Source organism: Pyrus communis, chromosome 6 (assembly GCF_963583255.1).
Source record: "Pyrus communis chromosome 6, drPyrComm1.1, whole genome shotgun sequence".
Lineage (NCBI taxonomy): Eukaryota > Viridiplantae > Streptophyta > Magnoliopsida > Rosales > Rosaceae > Pyrus > Pyrus communis.
Window position 1 is genome coordinate 26,273,559 of NC_084808.1, and position 27,800 is coordinate 26,301,358.

At 39.0% G+C, this 27,800-nt stretch overlaps 4 protein-coding genes and 2 pseudogenes across 4 annotated transcripts; 4 read left to right on the forward strand and 2 right to left on the reverse strand.

Annotated features, from left to right (window-relative positions):
- Positions 1 to 401: 401 nt before the first annotated feature.
- Positions 402 to 3,443, reverse strand: LOC137737680 (magnesium transporter MRS2-5-like; annotated as a pseudogene).
- Positions 3,444 to 6,207: 2,764 nt separating this feature from the next.
- On the forward strand, positions 6,208 to 8,173 carry LOC137736325 (uncharacterized). Its single transcript, XM_068475613.1, has 3 exons — positions 6,208 to 7,076; positions 7,678 to 7,819; positions 8,159 to 8,173. The coding sequence occupies exons 1-3, from the start codon at positions 6,208 to 6,210 to the stop codon at positions 8,171 to 8,173; spliced, it is 1,026 nt and encodes a 341-aa protein (XP_068331714.1).
- Positions 8,174 to 11,013: 2,840 nt separating this feature from the next.
- On the forward strand, positions 11,014 to 13,472 carry LOC137737591 (uncharacterized). Its single transcript, XM_068477125.1, has 6 exons — positions 11,014 to 11,173; positions 11,294 to 11,369; positions 11,510 to 11,605; positions 11,735 to 12,251; positions 12,412 to 12,547; positions 12,719 to 13,472. Exons 1-6 carry the CDS (start codon positions 11,057 to 11,059, stop codon positions 12,905 to 12,907), a joined length of 1,131 nt encoding a protein of 376 aa, XP_068333226.1. The 5' UTR covers positions 11,014 to 11,056; the 3' UTR covers positions 12,908 to 13,472.
- A 32-nt stretch (positions 13,473 to 13,504) lies between these two features.
- On the forward strand, positions 13,505 to 16,740 carry LOC137737592 (proteinaceous RNase P 1, chloroplastic/mitochondrial-like; annotated as a pseudogene).
- Positions 16,741 to 17,501: 761 nt separating this feature from the next.
- On the forward strand, positions 17,502 to 21,184 carry LOC137738044 (LRR receptor-like serine/threonine-protein kinase RPK2). The gene has a single exon (XM_068477648.1). It carries the CDS (start codon positions 17,529 to 17,531, stop codon positions 21,081 to 21,083), a length of 3,555 nt encoding a protein of 1,184 aa, XP_068333749.1. The 5' UTR covers positions 17,502 to 17,528; the 3' UTR covers positions 21,084 to 21,184.
- A 970-nt stretch (positions 21,185 to 22,154) lies between these two features.
- LOC137737493 (ninja-family protein AFP3) lies at positions 22,155 to 25,364 on the reverse strand. The gene is made up of 2 exons (XM_068476990.1): positions 24,233 to 25,364; positions 22,155 to 22,696 (listed from the first exon to the last, which is right to left on the reverse strand). Exons 1-2 carry the CDS (start codon positions 24,990 to 24,992, stop codon positions 22,272 to 22,274), a joined length of 1,185 nt encoding a protein of 394 aa, XP_068333091.1. The 5' UTR covers positions 24,993 to 25,364; the 3' UTR covers positions 22,155 to 22,271.
- Between the last annotated feature and the right edge of the window lie 2,436 nt (positions 25,365 to 27,800).

A 27,800-nucleotide genomic window follows, 5' to 3' on the forward strand; every position in this document is an offset into this window, starting at 1 on the left:
CTACCCGAGGAGGAGGAGGGTTTCAGATTCCAGGGAACTGAGAAGCAGATCATCACCTCCTTCAATGTACAAGAACTGGAGAAATCGAACAAATGTGTTGCGAAAAGGCTCGATGATCAAACGGTGGATGATGCTGAAGCAATGAGAAAAATTGAGGCAGGGCTCCTAGCCGAACTAGAGCTTTTGGAAATGAATGCTCAGGAGGAAATTAACAAAGGCGCGTCGCCTCAGGAGCTGAGTTTGCGTCTGTATGAAGTGACTGAGTCGAGGCTCGAAGCACGAATCGTGGAGCTTGAGGCAGCACTTGAAGCCAGTGAAAAGAAGGTGCGCTTAATGGATTTGGAAATGAAAAACATCACTGATTGATTCATAGATATCGAAAGTACTTTCGTTCCCAGCAATACATGTAAAATCAATTGGATTTTTCTTCTCCCTGATAAATAACATTCAGTTTCACCATTAGAATGTGAATCGTCAATTTCATACTTTACAAGGGAAAGATCCTTTTATACCTAAAATAAATCAGAAAAGAGAAGTACAGGAACCCACAGGCAACACCACTGAAAACCAAAAACCCAATTGAATGTAGATGGACTATCGAAAACAGTGGAGGGTAAATTCATTCCAAATACTGCTGTAACAGCGGCAAAAACAGTAGCCAAGAAGGTAGCCGCTGTAAGGAGCAACTCAAACTGTATCAGATGGTTCTGAACATTGCCCTGTCCCATATAAAGCGCAATATTAGAATTCACCTGTTGTATTGTAGTAATTAAGAAAGTGGAAGCGGTTAATCACTCCTTACCAGTTTAAAGTTAATCAAGTCTTCGGTATCATCTATGTATTCTTTCAGCTGCATCACCAAAACAAGATATAAGCTTGTGTCAATCACTTATTGCCAGTTTAATATTTAATCAAATCTTCGTATCATCAATGCATTCTTTCAAAGCTGCATCATCAATAAATATATATATTCACTGAGCATAAAACATCTCCTACCGATAACAACTTGTTGAGAGTATGGTCGATGCCAACAAAGTATGCTTCAAGCAGCATTTCCAGTTTATCAATGTTTTCTCCGAAATTAGATGAACTCAATAAGCTTCCATTCCCGCTTGAACTCACAAAACTGGTAAAAGCCCTTTGCAATTGATGTGCTCCACTGAGTGACCCCACTGGAGAAACAGGAGCAGATTTTGAAACAATTGTTTCCTCGCCTGATGTGTTAGTTTGAAAACAAAGGTCACTTAAGGGATAACCCTCTGACCTTTGTTTCTTCTCAGTAAGGTACATCTCAGCCATGTCACCGTCATCATCCATGAGATGTTCTATTTCGTCACGGACCTAGAATGAATTAAAAGCAATTGAATTGAGGAGATGAAGAGCAGAGAACATGTATATTATGAAAAATTTGCTCTCTAAAGTAGAAATGAATGAGAGAAAAATGAAGATGCTACTACTCCACTTGAGGTTCAGAGAGCAAATTTTTGGGTGCCAATAGAACGAACTTACCTTTTGAACTCGTTGAGTCAATGCAAGAAGGTGACCTTTGAGTCTACGCACACGCTCCAGATTAACAGTGTTTATTGATGATGCTAGTTCATCCAGCACAGGGTATATGTCCATTTGCAGTTCCTTTACCTATCACATTGAAGAACTTCATTAATGTAATGGGCTTGTGCTGATGACGATTCCTGCTTCTTTTTCCTAGTTTTTGTCAATTTTTACTTCATCTAATATACAAGTTCACAATAAAATTACATATAGAGTTCTGAATGACAACAAATACACGACTAGGGACTCTACCAAATTTAGGGAGAGCTATACCGCCAGAACGTAGTGAACAAAGAACTGCCTGGGGATAAATGAAGCATGTACCAAAATTAGTTGATAGGTTGTGCTGCAAATAGATTGATACCTGAGCATCTAGAGACATGCAGGTTAGTTCCAGAGCCAGCTCCAATGCTCTAAACTCGAAAGGCAAGTCATCTGAATCAAATTAGACTTGTCAGAAATGCATTCGACATTGAATTTTTACTTTGGCAATAAAAAAAATACAAAGGAAAATAAAGGCTTAAATTTGGGTGGAGAAATAAGTGGTCGCTTACTTTTTGTGGAAACCTATTTCGCTATCAGATAAGATGTTTTTAGAAATGGTATAAAAAGGTTATCACTCACATACATTGGAAAAGTACGAATAAACCCCAAGGCAGTAAAAGATATCAGATATCAGGTAGATTAGTTTCCAATTCCATACCAGATTGATCTTTGTTTGACTCTAGGCGTTTGCACAATTCAGACTTGTACTGAACAACACATCCATCCAGGGAATTCATCAGGATAACCTCGTCAGCGGTGATTATACACCTGATCTGTTCAAGACTAACAACAATAGCTCTCTCCCTTCCTAATATTGTAGAAGGGTATATGAACAAAGGATCCAAAAGTCGGAGATCTCTTCCAGGCAACGAACAATGTCTCATTATAGTAGCCTTGTCAAGCTCCAAAATACTTATATTCCCAAGCGGATCAATCTTTATCCAAGAACGACTTCCGTGACCTCTCTTCTTCAGTCCCTGAATACCAGACAGCCCACGAACTCCATGTGCATTTAACTGAGCGCTTTCAGTATTGTTAGAGGAGGTGGATTCTGGAAGATCAGAAGGAAGTAAAGGGGTTCGAGATCGCAATCTTTCCATCAGATTTTATTCACCCTGCTTTGGGTTCTAATCCAAAATCTGGAAGAAGGCAACTTCCACGTTGGTGCATATCAATCGGTACTAAAATGCAAGCCAAAGCAACCACATTCATGTCTGAGCAACCTAGTTATAAGCGGATTTCTATGTATGAAAGCGCAACCACCATATCTATGCACATTCATGTTCTTGGCACATGTCTAAAGTCGAATCTGAAAATTGTAAATTCAACTGTATAATTTCATCAAAAATACAAATAAAAGCAAGCAACTTTGAGTGTGGAAAGTATCAGTGGATGAAATCTACTCAATACAAAGAACAAAAGAACGGAACTTTAAAATCTTCTTGAGTTGATTCAGTTTCTACAAAAACAAAAAACAATAAACAATAAAGCTCAAATAGTCTCAAGAAACAGCTAAATCCAATCCAACCAGACCAATCCAATCCAAAACAAACCAATTCAATCCAATCCATCATTAGCTCAAACTATACAGTTTACTAAGCAATCAGAGTAATGCACAAAAGGAAATCAGAAAATGACAGAGAATCTGAGAAAACCCAGATGGGAAAATCGAAGAATTAACGGAAATTACCTAGAGGAAAGAGCTCGGGATTCTGACCTGGGATTGGAAGTGTTCAGTAGCTCAAGATTGAGAGAAGCGAAGGATGTGCTTCCTGGTCTCAGTGAACAGAGGAGGCCGATGACAGTACTCCGGGAAAGCCGAGATAGCATCCAACTACCATACCCGCCCCCGTTTACTTTTTTTTTTTTTTTTAAAATCTAAATAGTAATAATTGGAGAATTTTAATGGTTGCTATCAATTTGCTAATCAGATCAAAAGTGTACACGTGTGCTAACTAGTAATAATTGGAGAATTTTAATGGTCAATTTTACTAATGAGGTTTTTGAAGTGTCAATAACAATTTTATTTTTTTAAATGATCTTAATATATATATATAATAAATGATATTACCTACCCTAATAAGTAGGAAAAACTATCTTAATATATTTAGGTAAGTCTTACCAAATTCATTTTAACAGCAGTTTGAAAAATGAAAGTGAACAATAACTTTTAGCCGACGTAAAAAATTACCGACAAAATATATAAAAAGTATATAATTTTATTTCATTAAAAGACAACTTTTAAACAAAAAGAAAATACTATTATTAAGGGGGAAAAAAGGAATCCAGATGAGGAGGGGTATGGATGGGTGGTACGGAATTTCGCATGTATTTTTCACGGGACCAGGTGGAGTGGGGAATTTTCCACGCGAATCTAGCCTAATATAGTGGTGGAATTGGTGCGTATGGCTTTGTTGGCTTGTATTGATATGGGAGTTGATTATGTTCAGATTGAATAAGATTCTAAGGCACTTGTGGATATGATTAATGGCAAGGCTTAATTAAATGTTATAATTGAAAAAACTCCTTCTTGATATTCAATATGTGAAGCAACGGCTAGGGTCAATGGGTATCATTTTTGCTTCTTGTATTTGTAATACGGAAATACATCTAGTGGCCGCTTCTGCCTTACGAGAGAGAGACTCTTATGGATGAGACTATTCCGAGCCATAAGGATTGTTTAACACTCTAGCTTTTGATGTAAACATTTCAATTCTAATCTAATAAAATTCTTTCCTTCGATAAAAAAAAAAAAAAAAAAAAGAGAGAAAGAGAAAATGATTTGAAATTGTTACAGTAATTTAAGAATGAAAAGTTTCAAGTGCCGATGTAAAAAACTTACCGACAAAATATGTAAAAAATATATAATTATATTTCATTAAATGACAACTTTTTAACAAGAAAATACTATTATTACCTGCACGCACAACTCTAAAACGTTTTCGCCGATTGGTCGTTGCCATTAACACCTTCTCGAATAGTAAAAAACTCAAGCTTTGCATAAAGCTTCATCTTCTTGTTTCAAACTCAAAGTTCTTCTACTAAATCTTAAGGAAATCTTGAAACTTCCTTAACAAGGAAAAAACAAATTATATTATATATATATATATGTACATATATATATACACACACACACTGACCAAACGGTATTGTGGAGGAGTAGGCTAAGCCTCATAATGGGCTAATAATAATATGGTTCAAATTCATTTTTGATGAGAATCGAACTTAAAATATTTCACTTGCAAATAAAGAATAATATCATTAGATCATAATATTATGACAAATGAACTGAGTATATTTATAAACAAAGTAACAAACCAATAAACTAAATATTAAAACTTTCTCTCAACTCGCACATAACACTCTAATTTCAAATGCACACATGATGCACACCAACCACTTCCAACACTTGACTAAATTTACTTAAAACAAATTTGTCGTGTTAAAATCGATATGTTGCCGCTAACTCAACCCTTTTATTACTTCCATTATCAAACTATATGTCATGTTAAGTCTTATAGGTTTGATTTTGTAGAATTTGACCCATTTTATCATTGAGCGATATGTACGAAATAAATCAGATTGAATCATGTTGATCCTAATCTAAACAAATTGTCACAACGTCCTTGTTTTACGTGGCCTCTTCATATGGGATGAGCACGGCGACCGGAATTAAAGCCTAGCATAAGATAGGCCTTCAGCGCCCAAAGAAGGTAAGGGAAAGTTAAAGATGACGCGAAAGGCTTACAGATACAGATAGAAGTAGAACCCAAAGAAACGCCGAAAGTTTCGCTACGCCTTCCATCACCAGATTTTCCCACTCACAAACCCTAATTCCAAAACCACATATTCAGATATTCAAGGGCGACAACTTTCAGCCCTAATTTTGTTTAATTTTATTTTTTTTTTCAAAATTAGGGTTTAGCAATCAAAGTGCTTCTCCTCTCTCACATATTCAATTTGTTTTTTTTTTTTCTAAAATTTTTAATTTATATTTCTTGGGAATTTAGTCATTCAATTCAGGCGAGGGGAGGTTTATTCTACCAAAAATATATATAATTATCGAGGTGAGGAGGAGACACAGGAATGCTGATAGGATCATTTGGAAATTCAGAAATTTAAGCACTTATTTCTTATGATTCAGGTGAGCTTAATTATTTTCTTCATTTTTAATCAATTTGAATTTAGCTATCGAATTCATATCTTTTATTTGAAAATTAAATTTTATAATAATTTTTTTGGGGAAGGATAATTTTTTCTCATTTTTTTATTTATTTTTTGTTGCCATGAAATGATGAAAATGTCTGCAGATGATACGCAATGCAGGTAAACTGGTAATTGTTGACATGATGAACTCATAAAATGTATATATTTTATGGTCTTAAAGCTTTTGGTTACATTACGTATACATGTTTACTTACTCGGAATGAAAGAAGTCACGTCGTAAAAGTTATAAAATTGATAATGACCTATTATTTGGATAGGTCTGTTTCACGAAGCATTTCCTAAAATGCAAATCATAGCTAGGTTTTATTGAAATAATATTGGCATTTGATGGCAAACTTTATCAAGTATTTCTGTTACGAAATTTGTTTCGTGCATGTTTCAGCTATGGACTTAGAACCCGGAAGCAGCAGAAACAGTAAGCGTTCGGAAAGAGTTGTTGATGGAAGTGGAGGCAGTAAGCGTTCGGAAAGACCGAAGGTTCGTGACGGGAGTGATGACAGTAGCCATTTAACAATACTTCCAGAGGCCACTACTAATGAAGGTGGTCGTGTCCCGACCAGAAAGCTAGTCTCCGTATCCTCTTTGTCTTCTTTGGCATCGGACTCGTCATTGGAAGATCTCTTCCAAGTGGATACAAACAGAACTACCACTTCAACACATACTTCTTCTCTCCCTCAACATCATGACTCTAGCTCTGTAGGTCCTGCATCGACGTCCCGAGCTTCTGATGTCACCCATGGGTCCATGGTGCCCGGCTTGTCACCAACAGAATCCCCTTCAATCCAAACGATGGATCGGTTTGGAGGAGGATATGATCCTTACAGGATCCCGTCTTCTGTGTTTTCAAGAAGTAAATCCAACAAAGAATTGGAATGGAGTGTTGCATCAAATGAGTCGCTTTTTAGCATTCATTTAGGAAACAATAGCTTTTCAAGAGACCACATACTTTTGCTCGGTGATTTGGGTAAGTCTGGGGAACTGAACAAATCGGGCGAGTTGTTTGCACTCAATCCGGCCCCTCATGTTCCAGTGGTAGAAATTGAAAGCGATAGGATTGAAGAAGTGAGGATTGAAGAAGTGAGGGAATCTGGAGTTGGAGTGGCAGATGAGACCATTAAGAACACTGCAAGAGCAAATGCTGAAGATCATAGCGAGGGAAGGGTGCCTGCACCAACTGGACCCGTAAAATCCCCTACCCTCTCTCGCCGTTCTGATGCGAGTGGAACTAGCACACGCTCTTTTGCCTTCCCAATGTACGTCTATATACATTTTCTAAGGTGAATTATGCATGTTTGTACCCTACTTTTCACATGGATGTAATGCATTGTTATTTTAGGATGAGCATATATACATGCAGTTTCATATATATATATATACTACAGATTTGGCGTTCGCGTAACAATTTCTAGTATTATACATGACCGTGCACACACAAAATTCAGGCATATGCATGCCTACAGAATTTATTGGCTAAGATTCAAAACCCCGAACTTAGTCCATGAAGAATGCACCCTTTGTTTATTGCAGAACAAAGAAGCGTGCGTGGCCATTGCGCTGCTGTTCTAACTGTAGCCGGGCGTTCTGCTATGTTACATGGCCAAGCTGCTATTGTTCGAACTGCAGCTGGGCGTTCTGCTATTCTTGGAACTGTTTCCAAAAGAGAGTGTGTTGTGTTTCTTCAAGCATGTATGCATGTCTCTTTAGCTATGGTGGCCATTCGTCGGGCCTTAAGTGAAAACATAACTTTTCTTCAACAAAATATTTTCCTTTACTCAGCAGCATGAATGCACTGTCATCTTTCCGTTTCTCCTGAAATCCATGGTCTGTGAATGTTATGTACATTATGTTATGCAGATTGTCAGATGGGATGACAGATAGGATGAAAAGTTCCGTGAAGGTTACACAATTTGCCGAAGAGCCGTGTCTGGAGCCGGAGCCGGAGCCGGAGCCGGAGCTGCCGCCGCCGCCACCACCAGTCCTCTTACCGCCCAAAAAAGTGATCAAATCAAAAGCCTCCTATTGGCTTTGTTGCTTTTCTTGGTGTAAGTGGGGTTGTTCTTGTCGCCGGCGTCGGCGTCGATGTTTTTCTTGTTGTTGCTGTTGTTGAGAAATGTAAGCATGTAAGCCTTCTCCTTGTCCATATAATGAATTCCTAACCTTCCCTTCATATACATGTACTGAGAAAAGAATGTATAGTTTACACGAGATTGTTAGCGAATTCAGTCGCTGATCGATAGTTAGCGGTGTTTTCTACGTCAGATAACCTAGTTGCAAGAACTTCTAATGTTACTAGTTTCAGGTTCAGATTTTTCTCAGGTGTACCGTGTAACTGTAGTATACAGTAGGTTAAATGCGTTTTATAATGCATGCATTAGCATACAACAGGGAAAATTGTGCGCTACCTTTTCTGAATACTACCTAAATTTGGCAAACAGGTCGTGTATGTTATGTTCGCATTATTTTCGTGTCATGTCTATTATCTTAAGGGTTCGTGTTGTGTCAAACCGTTTTCCTAACAAGTGACCCGTAACATCCCAATTCATTAACGGGTTGTGTCATTTTGTGTTAGGTTAGTCATGCAAGAAATTTTTCATGTCTAATGTATTTACTGGCAAACGATATCTTATTAAGTTCTTAATAGGTGATCTGATAACGATCCGATTAGTTAGTGGGTTCTTAACAGGTACTTTGGTAACAAACTGACTCGTTGACGGGTTCACTCGAAACTTATTATGTTCGTGTCGAGTCTACAACTCGTGCAAAAAATTGCCAACCTAATACTACCCGAAATTTGCAACGATACTCGTTCAAAAGGCAGGTTTTGTATAGAAAAAACTCTAACATCATTCTCTCAGTTCACACTCGCAATAAGACAGTGGAAATAACAATACTCGGCTACTCACTTTCAATAGCAGATTCAGGATTAGAGCGTTGGGGGATCATAGTGTTAAAGATCTATATTTTTTAATAGAAAAAAGTGTGAAGCGGGCAAAATAAATTTCAGTTTATTTGTTGAGGTATTTAGTTGAACATTTGGTGAGCTTGTCGTCAACTGAAGTTGCGCACAGTTAAACAGATATCGATACATGCCAGAGCAATCTGACATGTTAGAAGATGCCAGAATATGTCTAGCTGGCATAACATGATTTACAAAATTTTATACTTATAATCGGAACGGCTGATATTATAAATTACTTTGTAAAAATCAATTGTCATCAAATATTCACTTCTATCCAAAGTAAAAGTAATCAGGGCAGTACGCCCGCCTCTTAGTACTTGCACCTAAGTTCAAATTCTTATCTCATAAATAAGATTAGAGTGGTTTTGAATGTTTTTGTATAAAAAAAAAGGGTATATTATCAATTTCCCCCCTGAACTTGTGACCATTGGCCAATTTCCCCCCTAAACTTTAATTTTAGCCAATTTCCCCCCTCAACTCTCATAATTAGTCAATTTCCCCCCTGAACTTTAATTTGGCCAATTTCCCCCCTCAACTCTCAAAATTAGTCAATTTGCACCCTACTGTTAATTTTTTTTTTTTTTTAATTTTCCATCTATTCTTTTCTTAATTTTCAATCTTTCTAATAGCTTCCAACAAAGTACTAAAATTAACATAAACTCACCTGCATAATATAGGGTAAAATGTACAAAAACATAATACAGTTAGTATGTGACATGGGTTGATTATAAGAAAAAGTTATGAATTGGGTTTAAAGCATGTAGAAGAAGAAATAATAACAAAAAGAAATAATAATCCTAAACTCATGGATCAAACCTATTTCAATAAAATGGGTTATTCTTAATAAGGAGTCGAAAATTATGAATAGACTATCCATTTTTTTACTAAAGCTCGATTCTCCGCAATTTACTTGAACTTAGCTTTCACTTTTACAAAGAAAATTGTATTCACATACAAAAATTTACACATCAATCCTTTTTGTTATCAATTTTGTATGGTCAAAAATCAAATAAAATTACTCCATACTGATTTATTATGACTAATAATACTATCTATGATAAATTGTAAAATTCTAAATTTTAATCTATTTGTAATAGGATAAAGATATAGGAACATGATTAACATACATCTTATTTAGTTTCTTACACACACTTGTTTAATTATGATCAAATTAAAAATTTAACAGTAGGGTGCAAATTGACTAATTATAAGAGTTGAGGGGGGAAATTGGCTAAATTAAAGTTGAGGGGGGAAATTGACTAATCATGAGAGTTCAGGGGGGAAATTGGCCAAAATTAAAGTTGAGGGGGGAAATTGGCTAATGGTCACAAGTTCAGGGGGGAAATTGATAATATACCCAAAAAAAAAATATGGATTGGGCTGAAAGGTCACAGGCCCAAAAACCAATCATCCATTCCCTCCTCAGTTTCTCCATGCTGATGAGCTGCTCACTGCTCCCTAGCTCCAGAGTTTTGGTCCTACTTTTTGAGTCTCAGAAATAAAAATACAAATATAACGTTTTGCGATCCCAGTTGAATTTCTTTCGACAATCTTGCATTTCGGTCTTCGTATAAAATTGTTGAGAGCTGGAATTCATCGGACAATTTGAAGAAGGCGAACGAAAAAGAAGGTGACTTGAACAGCGCCGGTGCCGGTAAATTATTCTCCGATGAGATTTCAAACATCAAATGCTAATTGCTAAACGCTCGTTTTAAGCATTTCTTTTATATGCTTACGTCATTTTCCTTTCTGTTTATCGGGTTTTCATCTTTTTAGTATATATATTGCAGAGAGGGCGAGCTTGGCACAGCGGAAAGGTTGCTCCTTTGTGACGAACTCGAGTCGTGGAAATAGCCTCTTTGCAAAGCAAAAGTAAGGCTGCATAGATGTTCCCCCCAAGTGAGAGCCTTCTTGGCTTGGGGTCGCCCCTTTATTTAGTATATATTTTGCAAACAAGGTGTTTGTTGAAATGCCTGAAAGGGACCAATGTTTATGTATTTTCTGTCGGCTCTTATTGTTTGCTTATGTATTTGATTAAGTAGAATCTCGTTTGAAAATTTTGTGCCTTTACGTTCACAAATTGGTTGATAACATCATAATCGCATGAATTTGTATCTGAAAATTGTCGAGTACATGTGCGGAACAGCGTTGCGAAGAAATTTTTATTTTTTTTTTTGTAAAAATTGAATGGGGTATAAATCTATTTCTCAATTTCTGATTGTAAATTTTACTTTTATTTTTATTTTTATGGTGTTTGGTTTGCTGAATGTTTAGATGGAGGAGTTGTTAAAGAACCAGATATTTGCAATCCATGCACTTTCTGGTGTAGGTTCAGTGGCATTAGGCACAGCCCTTACTTACCCTCTTGATACAATCAAAACCCTTATTCAGGTTTGCTCCCCGGCATCATTGCCTAGATTTCTGATGCTTTACAAGTTTTTTGCTTTGTGAAGAGCCATGTCATAATCCGTTTCTAACCTGAATCCTCATTTGTTTTTATTGGGGGAACAGGTTGGTTCAGGTTCTAGTAAGCAATTGACAACTACTCAGGTTTTAAAGAGAGTTGGATATTTTTCAGGAAATTCAGGTGCTTCCCCGATTTTCATTAGTTTTTTCAAGTCCTGTTGTTTTCTCCACTGCTTTCTGTTTGCGCTTACAGGGTTCCTTTCCTCCCCAGTGTTGTGCTTGCTGATGATTGTTAAGTTTGGCCTGTGATGCATGTTGTAGGTTTGTACAACGGTTTTCTATGGTTAGCAGCGGGAAGAACTTTGGGGTTGGGAGCTCGTTTTGGAACCTATGAAATTTTGACTGCCTTCTATAAAGGTATTTTCTCTTCATTTTTGGGTAACTGATAATAAACACGTGCATACACATGGTACCAAAATTCATCGTTATTATACATTGATTTACAGCTTCCGACACCTTTTGTGGTTGCAAATACTTTTTTGGCAGATGGTCGAGAAGATAACTATGTCTACGTCTCTGAGGCCCTCCTGGCGGGACTTGTTTCTGGTGTTGTAGAATCACTAATAAGCTCCCCATTTGAACTTATAAAACTACGTGCCCAGGTGACCTCTGCTTCTCGCATTCCAAACTCGGCCTCTCTCCCAGGAAAGGAAGCTGTTGCACCTTTGATTCAAAGATTGCTACGTGGGTGTAGTCCGGACATGAAGGCATTAAATTCTTCTGTTGCCCTTTTATCCACCCTAACAACCAAGCATCCTAATATGACGAGTGCTTTACAAGAGTACCCATGGATGATGACAGGATCTGGGAAACCACCCTCAGTGTTCAGTGTCAGGAAACCATCTGAAATCATCTCTTTGGAAGGATGGGGTGCATTATGGAGAGGTCTACGGCCAGGAGTTGTTCGGGATTCAGTTTTTGGTGGCATATTCTTTTCTACTTGGCAATCTCTACACCGAGCAATGCTTGACTGGAAGGCAGTGGGGATGGATCCCGAACCCAGGTATTAATGCAACTTGCTATTGACTAACCTGTTTCTTAGTTGAATCACACCATCGAGTACCATTTTTTTGCACTGCTAAAAGGAGCACCTGTTGAACAAAGATGCATTGTTTTATGTTTCCCTTTTTCCATGTTGTTGAAGTGAACTTGTTTTCTCATAGGTCGGATGATGAAATCGGTCCACTTTCTCCTTTGGCTATTAGTATTGCGGCTGGAATTTCTGGTTCTGTTGCTGCAGCTGCTTCTCATTGTTTTGACACGGCCAAATCTCGATCAGAATGTACTGTGCTGCCCAAGGTATGTTACTTACTCTTGGCAAAGTTTAGTCTAGTTTGAGAACGATACACCTTTGATGCACGTATCATGATTTATACTTAGACAACACTTGCTAGCATGTTGATCAATGCGTGTTATCTGTTATAAGGTTTGTTTTGATTGCAAATGTCATTTGTGTTTTGTGGTGGGCAGTATGTCTCAATGGAGAGGAAGCTTCTGAAATGGGGAAGACCAGGGAATAGGTTTGAGAGAGTTACAGGGATCCACCCTTCAGACAGGAATCTCCTGTTCCGCGGCCTTGGGTTACGGATGGCTCGCAGCGGGATCGCATCATTCGTCATGGTCGGAAGCTATTTCTTGGCCGTGGATCGTCTTGTTTGAGGAGCAAAGTAACAGGTAGAGAAGGCTTAGTTGAACACATTGAGAAAAAGAAAGAACTGGATTTATACGTGTATAAGTTAGCTGCTTTGTTATCTCATTGAAACTGGACATCCACATAAAGCCGAAGGCATTGATAAAAGTTAACTTCCTTGGGTTGTACGATTCTTCCTCCTTTTACCAAAACAAGCAAAGCTTATTTTGTTTTTGTTTTTTATTGGATTCGCCAGAGATATATAGAAATTATATGAAAAAAAAAAAAAGGAAATAGAGAATGATTAAGGGAAGTGGTGGGATGTATTGGCTAAAATTAAAATTTAGAGAAAAAATTGACTTTTCTATACAAATTTAGCGAAATAAACAAGTAAATCGACGATAAAATCAAAAGAGAAACATATACGACGTGTCGTTTCCCCGCTCAAGTATTGGCAGCTAGGGTTTTAGGTGCAGAGATTTCCAAAACCTCTGTAGAATTCAGTTCATGTCTGAGCTGACATGAACACCACACGAAATTCTCCGACTTATTCTCCATAACCCAATGTTTCCCTTTTATTACAATTTACAATTCAACAAAAAAAAAAAATTAAAAAGTTGCACGGCAGCGCTCTGCTAAGAACCTCGCCGCTCTTCTTCTTCATCAAAATCCCACTCCCCCTAATCTCCCGAACGTCCCGCTGTTTCTTCCGCCCAATTCTCCGCTTCCCTAAATCTAAACCGACCCCAATTTCTGCTGGCACCTTCTCCATGGACAAAAGACTCAACCTTTGCACTCTGGCTCTCTCCAACGACTCGCCGTCGCCGTCGTATCCGGCGGTTTCCAACAAAGCCAAAAGGAAAGCGCGGCGGGAGTCGCCCGAGGGGGTCCTGAAGTACAAGCTAGACATGTGTTCCAGGCACGGCCAGCTGATCCAAGCTCTGAGCCTTTACGACAAGGCCAGGAGCAATGGGGTGCCGCTTGGCCTGCACCATTACAATGTTCTGCTCTACCTTTGCTCCTCCAACGGCGGCTGCGATGACGGTGATGTGGGTTTGAAGAGGGGGTTTGAGATTTTTCGCCAGATGGTTGAGGATAAGGTTGTCCCCATTGAGGCAACTTTCACCAGCGCGGCGAGGCTAGCGATCGCGGCGGAGGCCCCGGAAATGGCATGCGTTTCATTTGGTGAAGCAGATGAAGGGTTTGGGGATTCCGCCGAAATTGAGGTCTTACGGTCCGGCATTGTTTGAGTTCTGTAAGAAGGGAGAGGCTGATAGAGCTTATGAGGTCCATGCCCACATGGTTGAATCCGGGGTCGCGGCCGAGGAGCCTGAGATTTCTGCTTTGATAAAAGTTAGTTCTGGTTCGAACAGAGGTGACAAGGTTTATGAGATGTTGCACCGGTTGTGGACCACGGTGAGGCAGGTCTCGGAGTCAACTTATGGGGTGGTGGAGGAGTGGTTTAAGTCCGAGGAGGCGACGAGAGTTGGGATGTGAATAAGGTGCGGGAAGGAGTTGTGAGAGGAGGTGGAGGGTGGCTTGGGAGTGGGAATTGGAGGGTGGAGAGGACTCAGATGGATGAAGCAGGGGTATGCTCTTGTTGCGGTGAAAAGCTCGTCTCTATCGACATTGACCCGAAATAGACTGAGAATTTTGCTACCTCTTTGAGCAAATTGGCTAGCCAAAGGGAGGTTCGGGGTGATTTCATTCGATTCCAGGTGAGTGACTCTGCATTCCCTTGTTTGTTAACTTCAGTTTCTGATATTTAAAGTTCGGCATATCATAACTCAAAATTTTGAAAACCGAATGATTGCATTGACTTTTCGGATTTCCTCAAACGATTTAACTTGCTTGATATGCATCTTTATATTCATATCACTACATTGATGAGAAGATCTCATTTCGGATGGCGGATTTATGCATTAAGTTATATAGATTGTGTTGCCACTATATCTGTACTTCACCGAATAGTCAACTTTCTAATGATTAGTGCTTGAATCCCACTTAGAAAGTAAGACCGCCATAAGAACATTGTAAGGCAATATGATATCTCCATTTAACCTGTTTTTATTAGGAAAATAGGTTCATAACTCTATTGGGAAGCACAGTTTCTAAAAGGAGTACTAGTGGCAGTGTCTTCCCATTCTTCTGAGTTCAAATTCTTGGAACCACCAAGCCCTCGTGCGATAAGAAGTTAACGGAAGGAAGGGTTTCTTGTGTTTTATTGTTATGTAATCGTGATGCTAGTAGTTAGTCATTCGTCTATACTTTTATTTTGTATGACTCAGGCAAATGATACATAATATGTTTGTCAGCTGTCCTGATTGATTAGAAGTTAAACTCATCCAGGAGTGGCTTCAAAGGCATGGTCCATTCGATGCAGTTGTAGATGGTGCCAATGTCGGTCTTATCAATCAACATAATTTCAGCTTTTTCCAGGTGAGTGGCAGACTATGATTAGTTTCGTGACACTCTGTCTTTTGACTTCTTCGTATCAGATATATGAATGGGCTGCTTAATGACCATCTTTGTTGTAGCTCGATGCTCTGGTGAACCGCTTATGCCAAATGAGCCCATCAAAGAGATTGCCACTTGTTATATTGCACCAAAATCGTGTAACTGGTGGCCCTGCTCAGAATCCTAATAACAAGAGATTGTTAGAGAGCTGGAAAAAGTCCGGTGCACTTTACGCTACTCCAGTGGGTTCAAATGATGATTGGTAAGTTTGTGTCTCTTGACCGATCCAAGGGTTGGACTGAACATGCATAGTTATAGTCAATATATACTGCAATTTGTTTCCATGACTTCAATCATCGAAAAATCAAACTTGTGTCTAATTATTACCAGAGTTTACCTGTGCCTAAAATATAGTCCTATGCGATTTGTAGGTACTGGTTGTACGCTGCTGTTAATTGCAAGTGTTTGATGGTGACAAACGATGAGATGAGAGACCACTTGTTCCAACTTCTAGGGACTAGTTTTTTCCCAAGATGGAAAGAAAAACATCAGGTATCACGCGTCTGCTGACTATTGTTTTCGTGACTTGCAAGAATCTTTTGCATGTAGACGTTTGTTGTCCATATGCAAAGAACTTGAAGGATTCTCGCTTGGATCTGTTTTCACAACTACCCCCAAATTTCTCGAAGAAGGCAAGGGGAAGAAATTTGAAATGGGATCTTAGCTGCTCTCGGATTTCTTTCTTACATTAGCATGGCAATGCCGGTAACAAGAAATTCGAAAAAGAACTGTGCAGTTACATTTGTTCGTACGTTGCAGGTCCGATTGTCCGTCTCAAGGCAGGGACTTAAGCTTCACATGCCACCACCTTACTCGATTGTAATTCAGGTGCGATAATCAGCCGATAATCTCATTTTTTTTCGTTCATCCGGTTTTTCAGTTTAAGTCATAACCTTTTGGTTTAGTTAAATCATGCATTGTTGATAAATACTCAACAGGAAGCAGAGGATGGGAAGTGGCATGTGCCAACAACCACAGGTGATGACATTGAGACCCCAAGGCAGTGGCTGTGTGCTACCAGAGCCAGAAATACAAAATAAGAAATGCTAAGGGACTCCCTAAAAAATGAGACTTTTTATAAACTCTCTGCCGCCTCATGCTTTTGGTACAATGTTTTAGTTGACACGACAAAATAACATTAAACTGTATGATGGCATAACGTTCATCGAGAGTCCCACTTTGAAAAATGACATTGAGCTATGAAGTGGCAGAGCATTTCACATACAAAATAGAGAGGGAGGTTTTTTATTTTATTTTTAATTCTAAATTATTGGGATGTAATGCTTAAGTGATTATTAAAGATAAAATATAATTCATTGTACAGCATGATAACATTATTTATCTAATGATATTTTTTTGTCTATCATTAAGATAAGTTCTCTATTTTCCTTGATTAAAAAAAAAAAGAAATGAGGTAGATAATTACTTGTTAATAAATTTAAAACTTTAATTGAGTCCTTGTCCCAATTATTAATTGATATAATTGATATAATAATTTTTTTACTACAAAGTTCCAATATGAAAATTTATCTTATTCTAAGGATTATAACCTACTATTTGCTTGTACATACTAAACTAGGTTAACGCTAACACATTAACTTGATACGTAGCAAAACAAGAATTACATAACGTATCAAAATTAGTAATTCCTAACGTACATAAATTAAGATTGCATAATAAACCAATCATGTCCCATGATTGCACGTTATGGTTAATGAAATGTTGTCTTTTATTTGGATAATAAAATGTGTCGTTTGAAACTAATCATGATATGATACTTTTACGTAAACTTTAGATTTTGAAGATATTAATTTATCGTTTAATTGGTAAATCAAATATAAGAAAAAAATTGTAATTTTTATAATTAAAAATTAAAATAAAGAATGTAGGATAAAAAGTTTAACAATTATAAATGTTTAATTGAAAATTCAAAATTGGGCGCCTATTTCAAAGCACCGGTAGGCTGGGTGGCAGAGACACACCGCCACCTGGACAGACATGCAGGGGTCCCACATCCTTAAAGTCCTCTGGGGCCCCACTCTCGCTCTCCCCCCATTGGTCATTGAATTTTCCGACGCGAAAAACCAGAAGAAAAAGAAGCCCAATAAATTTAAATAATTCACAGAAACACCAATGCCCTCCGAGTCTTCGTTTTCTCCAAGAAGCAGAAGAAGCAGATTTCAGAAGACGAAGAAACAAGGAGAAGGCAAAAGCCAAAAGCCATCCGCGGTCTTACCCTTTGTTCCCGAGAAGATGAAATGCCATCTGCATTTTAAAACCGCGCTTTTTCTCAACGTCTTCTGCTTATGGAGTAGCGTTTCTGGGGAGGCGCTGTTTTCTGAGAAGTCGATTTTGCTCGAGATCAAGAGCTCGGTTTCCGACCCGGATGGGGTTCTCTTCGGCTGGAGATCCAACAGCTTCGATCACCACTGTTCGTGGGTCGGGGTCTCATGCGACACCAAATCGAGGGTCGTTTCGCTCAGTCTCGGCGGCAGCGGTGCCAAAGGAGGTAATTTTCGAGCTCTCTCTTGCTCTCAGAGTCTGAAATTTCAATTCCCGTACGATGGGTTCGGTGTTTGGAGGAAAAGTTTGGTTAGTGGAAAATTGGGTGGAAAGGTTTCGCCTTGGGTGGGAAAGCTTAGTGAGCTTAGAGTTTTATCGCTGCCTTTCAATGAACTTAGTGGCGAAATTCCGAAGGAAATTTGGGGGTTGGAGAAGCTTGAAGTGCTTGATCTTGAGGGGAATTTGTTAAACGGAAATTTGCCAACCCGGTTTTCGGGTTTGAGGACGTTGAGGGTATTGAATCTTGGGTTTAATAGAATTGGTGGGGAGATTCCTTTTTCGCTTTCGAAATGTGTGGGTTTGGAGGTGCTGAATTTGGTAGGTAATGAAGTGAGTGGAACCATCCCTGGGTTTGTTGGTAGGTTTGCAAAGTTGCGGGGGCTTTATTTGGCTCAAAATAGGTTAAATGGGTCTATACCAGCCACATTTGGAAGCTATTGTCGAAATCTTGAATATCTTGATCTGTCGGGAAATTTCCTTGTTGGGAAGATTCCTGGTAGTTTGGGGAATTGTCGGTGGTTACGGACTCTTTTGTTGTTTTCAAATATATTGAATGGTGGCATTCCTCTAGAACTTGGTTGGATTCGAATGCTTGAAGTTCTAGATGTTTCAAGAAATAGCCTTAGTGGCCCAGTCCCCGCTGAGCTTGGACAATGTATCAATTTATCTGTTCTTGTCCTATCGAATCTTTTTAATCCATTGACAACCAATCAGAATACAAATGGAGATACATCAATTGATTTATCTGGTGGTTTGGTGGATGATTACAATTATTACAAAGGCTCCATTCCAGAGGAAATTACAACCCTTCCAAATTTGAAAGTAGTTTGGGCTCCAAGGGCAACCCTTGAAGGAAAGCTTCCAAGCAATTGGGGTGGTTGTGAGAACTTGGAAATGTTGAACTTAGCTCGGAACCTTTTCAGCGGAGAAGTCACTGGAGTATTTGAAAGATGCAAGAAGCTGCATTATCTAAATTTGGGATCAAATAAGCTGAGTGGGAAGATCGATGAGAAGCTTCCAGTTCCATGTATGACTGTTTTCAATGTCAGTGGGAACTTCATGTCTGGACCTGTCCCCGAGTTTCTGTACAGATTGTGCCCCCAGGTGCCCCCAAATTCAGATCTTGTCCGAGTCAACAATCCATCATTTCCATATCAAGTGCTCTTTACTTGTCAAACTCAGCTTGATAGCCGTTTGCCTCTTTCCGGTGGTAGTTTCACTGTGGTTCATGATTTTAGCGGTAACAACTTCACTGGTCCAATCCAACACCTCCCTCTTGCAACTGAGAGACTGGGGAAGCAGACTGTTTATGCATTTCTTGCTGCTGGGAACAAGCTCACGGGATCATTTCCTGAAACCTTACTAGGAAAGTGTGACGGATTAGATGGAATGATTATTGATGTTAGCGACAATAAGTTGTCAGGTCAAATTCCTTTTCAGATTGGTGCGATGTGCAGATCTCTTAGATTCCTGGATGCCTCTGGCAATCTTTTATCTGGGTTAATACCTTCAGATATTGGGCATTTGGAATCTCTTGTCTTTCTTGACTTGAGCTGGAACCAGCTGCAGGGTCAAATTCCTGCAGGTATCAGTCATTTGAAGTATCTTAAGTATCTGTCCCTGGACAACAACAATCTCACTGGTGCAATTCCTGATAGCTTTGTGTGGTTGCACTCCCTCGAAGTTCTAAAGCTGTCTTCAAATTCTCTTTCTGGGGATATTCCGCAAGGTCTTGTGAACTTGAAAAATATAACTGTTTTTCTGCTCGACAATAATAAACTCTCTGGGCACATCCCTTCAGGCCTGACTAATCTGAAATCCCTATCTACATTCAATGCCTCCTTCAATAACCTGTCTGGTTCATTTCCATTGAACAATAGCGTGATGAACTGCAGCGGTGTCCTTGGGAACCCTTTCCTTATTCCATGCCATATTGTTTCACTAACTGCTCCATCTTCAGATCAGCCAGATAGTTATGGGAGTTCACAACATAACCCTGATTCTCTATCAGCAACTACTGGTGGTGATGATAATAGTGGATTAGGCACAATCGAGATCGCATCCATAGCAGCTGCATCAGCTGTTGTTTTGGTTCTGCTCTCTCTTGTTATCCTGTTCTTTTATATGAGAAAGTGGATACCAGATTCCAGGGTTCAGGGTTTTGAATATAAAGAAATGACTCTGTTTACAGACATTGGGGCTCCGTTGACATTTGAGAATATTGTTCAAGCAACAGGGAATTTTAATGGCAGCTACCACATTGGCAGCGGAGGATTTGGGGCCACTTACAAAGCCGAAATTGCTCCAGGAATCACTGTTGCTGTGAAAAGGCTAGCTGTTGGAAGGTTTCACGGTGTTCAACAGTTTCATGCTGAGATTAAAACCCTTGGTAGGGTGAGACACCCAAACCTGGTGACTTTAATAGGTTACCATGCCAGTGAAGCTGAGATGTTGCTCATATATAATTATTTACCAGGAGGGAATTTGGAAAACTTTATCAAGGAGAGATCTCAGAGGCCTTTTAATTGGCAAATTCTCCACAAGATTGCTTTGCATATAGCCCGTGCACTTGCTTATCTGCATAGCGAGTGTATTCCACGTGTCCTACACCGTGATGTCAAGCCAAGTAACATACTGTTGGATGATGAGTTCAATGCTTACTTGTCTGACTTTGGATTATCTAGGCTTTTGGGAACTTCAGAAACACACGCAACAACTGGTCCAGCAGGGACTTTTGGGTACGTAGCACCAGAGTATGCAATGACTTGCCATGTGTCTGAAAAGTCTGATGTTTACAGTTACGGTGTGGTGCTGCTTGAATTGATGTCGTACAAAAAACCCTTGGACCCTTCGTTTTCATCACATGGCGATGGTTTCAACATTGTCTCTTGGGTGGACATGCTGTTAGAAAAGGGTCAGGATAAGGAGGTCTTCATAGAAGGGCTATGGGATGCAGGACCCCAGAATGATCTAGTCGAGATGTTGAATTTGGCTGTCGCGTGCACAGTCAAGACCCTCGCCTCTAGGCCAACAATGAAGCAAGTCGTCGAAAGATTAAAGCGAATCCAACCTATTTCAAGGAAGGCGGATAACGAGCAAAGTATAGAGCTAGCGATCATAACCTAGAAGTGTAGAAGGTATGACATTCTTGTAGTTTGTACATTTCTGCGTAGTTGAATTTTGGTTTCCAGTTTGTTGTTTTTCCTGCAACAAGCATATTCTGCTGAGCTGAGAAATTTTTTCAACCCTGCGGTTATACAAGTAGATGTCTCAGTTCATTTGCAATTGATCATCTATAATCTTAACTGAAAAATGGGTAGTAGTTGCTGCAATTTGCAGCATGTTCATAGAGAGCATAATTTTGCAGCTGACGGGTTAGCCAAATTGGGTTTAAATAGCGAAGATTTTCTAGTACTCGTGGAATCTCCTCCCTGTTTAGTTCAAACTTTCCGATGACTGCTTTGGTGTCACTAGAGCTAGACTAGTTGTTCCTTGGTGAAAAATGGGTAGCAGTTGATTGTCATGTTATCTCTTGTCATTTACTTTTTCCTATGTGTAAGAGGCAACAACTGATACAATCGCTTCGATGCGCTAAGGAATGATTTTCGCGTACCTACGTTTTTACTTTACATGCCCTTATTTATTTTGGATTTGTAATCAATAATCGAAGGATAATTAAGAGTTTAAAATAAACAAAAGTATGTATGAAGGGAAAATAGACGTCACGAAAATTATTACAATGTCCTAAAGAAAGGTTGCACACTATTTTTTAAACCTTAAAAATAAAACAGCACAAGCAAGCACAAGCATGCAGAGGATCTTATTACCCAACAAGTCAAATATTAGTCCAGAATAAAATCCAGACAGGATTTTATTTTTATTTTTTAACATTAGAGGGAAGATACCTAAACCCACAGCTATTTTATAAATTTTAGGGGGTGCAATCGTTTCGTCTAATGCGATTCAGTCTTCACTTTGTTGGAGGAGATTCTGAGTTCAAACGTCATGAACAACAATACTTGATTAAAAGAAATGGATTCAGGGTGTTTTGGATCGTAAAGAAGAGAAACTAGACGTTGTAAGAAGACGACGACACCATATTCGTCTCTTCAGAACTTATAAGAGAAATATATAGAGCTTAAGGAAAAAAGAAAGCTATATTTTAGAGGCGCAGACAATCGCGGACCATGAACACTGCTGTCATGCATAGATATTAATTTATTTAAATTCCATATCTAGAACTCACCAAAAATAAAAATAAATAAACAAAAACAAAAAATATATATATCAAATTTAAATCTCTCTCCTTTTTGTTTACAAAAAGTAAGGGGCAGCTGGGTTTACAACAATATGCCTAAGTGGGTTAGTGACATCGCTCCCTCCAGCATGCTTCACGAACTCTGCCGGAGACAGAAAGCTTCCATGGCATATACACATTATTCTCACTTCCTCTCCCTTCCCATATCGGTACAGAATTCCCTCAACTTTTCTACCATTTGGGCCGTCCCCTTTCGTGAAAACACAAGGCATGTCCTCCATCCCGTTCCTGCTCGTTTCCCTTTTGCTGTTTTCTTGCGTATTTGGCTTCCTAGACGGGTTCTCTATGTCGGGTTTGGGAGTTCTGGATGCGTCGTCTGTTGTTCCTGTGCCTGAAGAGCCAACGGCGTTATTACTTCGTTCTTGGAGCGACTGGTTGCTAGCGGGTGTAGGGTTTCTTGCTTCACCGCAGCTGCTGGTTCCTGTGATGTGAAGGGAAAACTATGAGGTTAGAAGTAGCAGTGTTACCTCTTTTGTTTCTTCTCCTTCACCTGTTTGTGGAATCTATGATTTCAACATTCAAATTCACATTAGCAAATTTGGAAATTTGAAGACACTGCAGGTAAGAGCCTCTTGATCGAACTTCATGTCAATCCATCCCAACAAGGTTTTCACATCGACGAAGACAGATAGAAAGAAGCCAGCTTCAGACAAGAAAGCTACTTCCATAGACTACCTGACTACATCATAAGAGTACAGTTCCTAGGATAGGCTAATCAATATTTCGTTTTGGTCAGAATGCTCTGCATCTCGGTTTAGGCTGCAATATCAAATGGAAAACAACTTCCATAGAGCACTATAAAGTTTGATATTTACTTCTCTAGATTGCTCATACCGCATCTCAGTTTGTCCACAATCCAGGGGAACGAATCACTGGCGGTAATTGCACCCTGCACTGCCTTAGTTACAGAATCGTCGTCACTTGTACCACAAGGTCCAACTCATCATTTCTCAGTTTTGTAACAGATACAAGAAAATGCTTGGTACATTACAATCGTTCTGTCACGTATCCGGCCCTACCTTGAAACTAACTATACTATTGGACAGGTTAGAGATCAGTGCAGCTGCTGCAGCATGTGCTGCAACGACATTCTTGTATAACTACTACATCATTTTCCGCTCCCCTTGGAAAATTCTCAGATAAAATCTATCATGCATGAGGGTGGAAGGTGAACACCGATCAGCTACATCTTGAATCTCCCTTGGAAACGAAAGCGATCCCTACCTGCGTCTTACAAAAATGCAGCCACAAGACACATCCTTTTCAAATTCAAAACAATGCTAAGGAGAGGCTTTAGCTCTAACAAGAGTTTCGCTCTAAGAAAGTTTAGCTTGATATGCGTTGTTGGCCTATTCGCTAACAACCAGCAACCATGAGATGTTATAAAGTGAACTTTCGGGTACCATCCTACGGTTCCTACCCCATGTCCTCCATTTAGTGTTTGTAGTTTTGAGCTAAACCTATATTTCCCTATCAACTCGACGGTGGTGACACATCCTTTCCAAAGGGAGCTTCCACCAAAAGCTCTGTCTGTGTTTCATATCGAATTGAGTCTGTGTGATCAATCACTTTCTGGAAACTAAACCGTAACGGACAGAAAACAACTGTTTAGGTGTGTTAAGCTGAGAAACTCATGTCCCCTTTCTTGTTCCCAAATTTTAAAAGCAACCAACTTTGCATCGCACTCCATTAACTAAAGAGAGCGAGCACACACGTGATTAAAACACCCCATCCTACAACAAAGAACAAAAGAGAAAGACCACATGGGAAAACAACCTAAGATGCCATCTTCTAATGTAGCAGACTTGCCCTACACTCGTATAATCCTAGTCCAAAACAAAACAAAACAAAAACCCACCTAATCAAAGCAAAACCAATCACTTAACAACCGAATTTCAATCGAAAAAAATTCATCAAAATTCAGATTAAGAAACAGAATTAAGAAAAATTGAAATACCTGGAAGAGGTTTACTCTCCAATTCCGACATCCCCGATGAGCTTCCGCCTTGTGACTCCGCCGAGACCTGCGAATTGGGTTGTCCGCCAAATCCTTGCAACCCACTCAAAATCTCACCATTGAATTTCGTGAATGCATTTTTTTCCACTCCGCCACCGCCACCGCTGCCACTAGCAGCTTGCGTAGCAACTGCTGCCGCAACCCAACTAGGCAACCCGAAAGGCGGCTCCGCCGTCCGATTACCCCTACCACCCGCCAAATTGGGCCCAACTGAGCCCTCAAGTTCGCACTTCTCCTCCTCCACAGAACCCCCTTCTTTCTCGGCCTTTGAGTTCCTCTGCTTCTCCGACCTCCTCCTTTTCGCCACCAACCGCCTCAGCGTCTGCAACTCCTTCCTCTTCCTCCACTCCTCCTCCGTCTCCGCCGGAAGCGAAGAGGTCCTCATCAGCCCCGTCGTGTACGACGGCGCCGTCGATTCGTTGTCGTCCCTCACAAACGGCATCGTTCCGGCAATCGACGAAGATCGGATTAGCTTGTTTTTGGCACTCTTATCGACCCCGAATCGGCCGCCCAACGAAAGCCCGAGATTCAACTCCAGCTCATCCGACTCTTCTTCTTCGTTAGCCTCTGCATATTGCAACTGCGTCGTTGCGTCGTTGCTTCTGCACATTAATCTCTGCAGCAAATCTCTCGGATACTTATCCATTTCCAGAGAGAGATTTTCCATTGCTCTCCTTCTCCTTTCATTAGCTTCCCCCATGGAAAAAACAGATATATATATATATATATGAGTGTGTATATATGCTTCAGAAGCTATATATGTGTATCTGCAGATTCGAAAGGTTGAAGCTTTGATCTGAATCAGCAGAAACTTGTTTAAGATGGCAGAACGACAACGCTCGGAACTCTAAGTTCAAAATCCGATTCAGAAACGACCCACCAAAGAAAGCCGTTTCTCTCTCTTTTCTCTCTCTCTCTCTGCTTCTTTATGAGTCGTCCGTTTTCAACTCGGTCGAGTTTAATTCCCGAGTTGAGAGATATCCGAGATTACGGATACCGAAGAAAATTGGCTCAGAAAAAAAAATGAAAATCGAGAGAAAAACAAAAGAGAGAAGACGAAAGAGGAAAGAAAGAAAAGCAGAGACCGGAGAGGGAGTTTGTGGGCCGATTTTCTGTTGGATTTCCCAAAATGCCCTTGATGTTCTGACAAGTAAGACTACTTGGGCGGAGCCAAGTGGCTGATTTGAGGAATGGTGTGGCGACACGTAGCCTGACCGGCATTGTCTTTTTGTCGTCTCTCCACTAGTAACAGTAACCTGTCCTTCCAGTGACACGTTTCGGGAGGAGAATGTAGAAGGGGGATAGAACCACGTGTCGGTCTAACATGGACAGCGCTTACGAGACACGTGGGCGGGACTGGTTTGGCCTCGTAAAGTTCCTCGGCGTAGGTTTTGGGTCTAGTTAAACTCTTCTGCTGCTGCCGCCGCCGTGCTGGATAATATTTTGAGGATGAACAGAACAATACCGTCATGTGTTGTTATATTTTACGTGTTATTATTTTGAAACGGTCTATAGTTAATGTGCGAGAAAAAATATGATATAATTTGAGTAAAATAATAACATTTTACAGTAATGGTTTGAGCACATCATAAAATTACAGAATCGAACATATCTCTTCCGCTACTTGCCCACTTATGTTTGTTTATTGTTGATCGTGCTCAAGGCCATAGCTGTCGTTTCAATTATTTGACTAACAGCATGATATTACTCTTCTCTCTATCATCTCCTTAACTAAACAGATTTAAATCTGATAATTTAATTTGTTGTGAGTTTTTATATTATTAATTAAGGTTATAACTTGTAAGATATTATTTTTCAAATCCGAACCTGTATAGCATGGAACCATTTTTTATTATAGCTTTTTAGGTTAAGTTACAATAGTCGTGCTTTATAGGTAGATTATCGCACAACTCCTACCAAGATACGACGAAATAATAAATCATGCCGTTTTTTTAATCCGTGGTTTCACTAGTGTTTTTTCTTGAGTCTACCAAGTAGGCTATTAAAAAACAAGAAAACACGCATGGTTGTTAATATATATGATAATTAGCGTTCCAGAATGTTAAAATCTCATTATAAATTAGGGAGACATGAAAAATAAAAATACAATTTATAAATGAATAGAGGCATCAGATTCCTGCTTTTCGTGTCTACTAAACATATAGATTTGAAAAAGGGTAAATTATGCATTAAAATCTTGAGCAATTATATATATATATATATATATATATATATAAAATCGTCAGTTACATATCACAATAACATTTCTAATTTTCTTTTTTAAATCCACATTTTTTTTCCTTTTCTTTCTCGCATTTCACTCTAATTTCTCTGTTTTTGTATATTTTTTTTTCAAACTTTTTAAATTTACAGCGTGTGGGATTCATCTAGTGTTAGATAACGAGATATGCTTGGCACTTTTATCTTCTAGTAAAAGAAATAGCGCGCAAGTTGACGGGCGAACTTTGAAGTTTCTACCAATTTCAAAAGTATGACGGTGTAGTCAACATTTATTACCAAAAAGTCAACGAGGAAGAAAGGAGAGATCAGGCGAGTAGAGTGTGATGCACGTGCTTCCAAACAAGAAACATGTCTCATCACGTTATTCATGAGTAACAGAGCGGGACCCACAGTGGCAAGTGGCAGTTTCCTACCTTATAAATAGTAAAAGAACTAGGTGGTGCTACGTGTAAGGCCGGACGTGGAAGTGGCTGGGTGGTCCCCCCTTTGTTCCCCTAATTTTTATTTTTTTGGTACATCGATATTTTTACATCAAAGGAATGAAGAGTTTGATAAAATCACACAATGAGCAATCTAATTTGATATTTAAACTTAAGATCTCTTATTTCAAAGTGAAAAAAAATATCATCAAATAGTAATACTGAGTGACGTGTTCTCTGTAATTTTTAAGCTAACCTTTTTCATTTTTCTTTTATCAAAAGAATTTCTATTTAATCAACCGAAAAATAAAAGGAGTTATTTTGCGCTTTAAGAGCCTAATCATGCTCTCTTTTACAAAAATTTGCACTTTAAATTTCTAGTATTCTAAAATTAAAATACAATTGTTACTTACTACTATATTATAGTGGTACTTTTCTTAACTTGTAAGTGAAAGGTTTTAGGTTCGATTATCGCTAAAGTTGAATTTGAATCATATTATTGCTAACTCATTATGAAGCTTAACCTACTTTCTCACCCTTAGTGGATAAAATATTGTTTCTTAAAAAAAATTAAAATACATTTATCAAAGGTGTACAATAAAAAATTTAAAATGTCAATTTATTCATTTTTTAATAAATAGAATAAACGAAATAGTGCGAAGTAAGATAACTTTTACTAGCATTTTAAGAATTATTTTGCATTCTTTGCGAATATATATTTTTTTAACTATAAAAAATTTGAAGCAAAAATAAGATTTTTGAAATGAGAATACTAATTTTCTGCTAATAATCAATTTCTTGAATTAATTATAAGAAAATTGATGCTTTTTCAATTATTAAACCTTGAT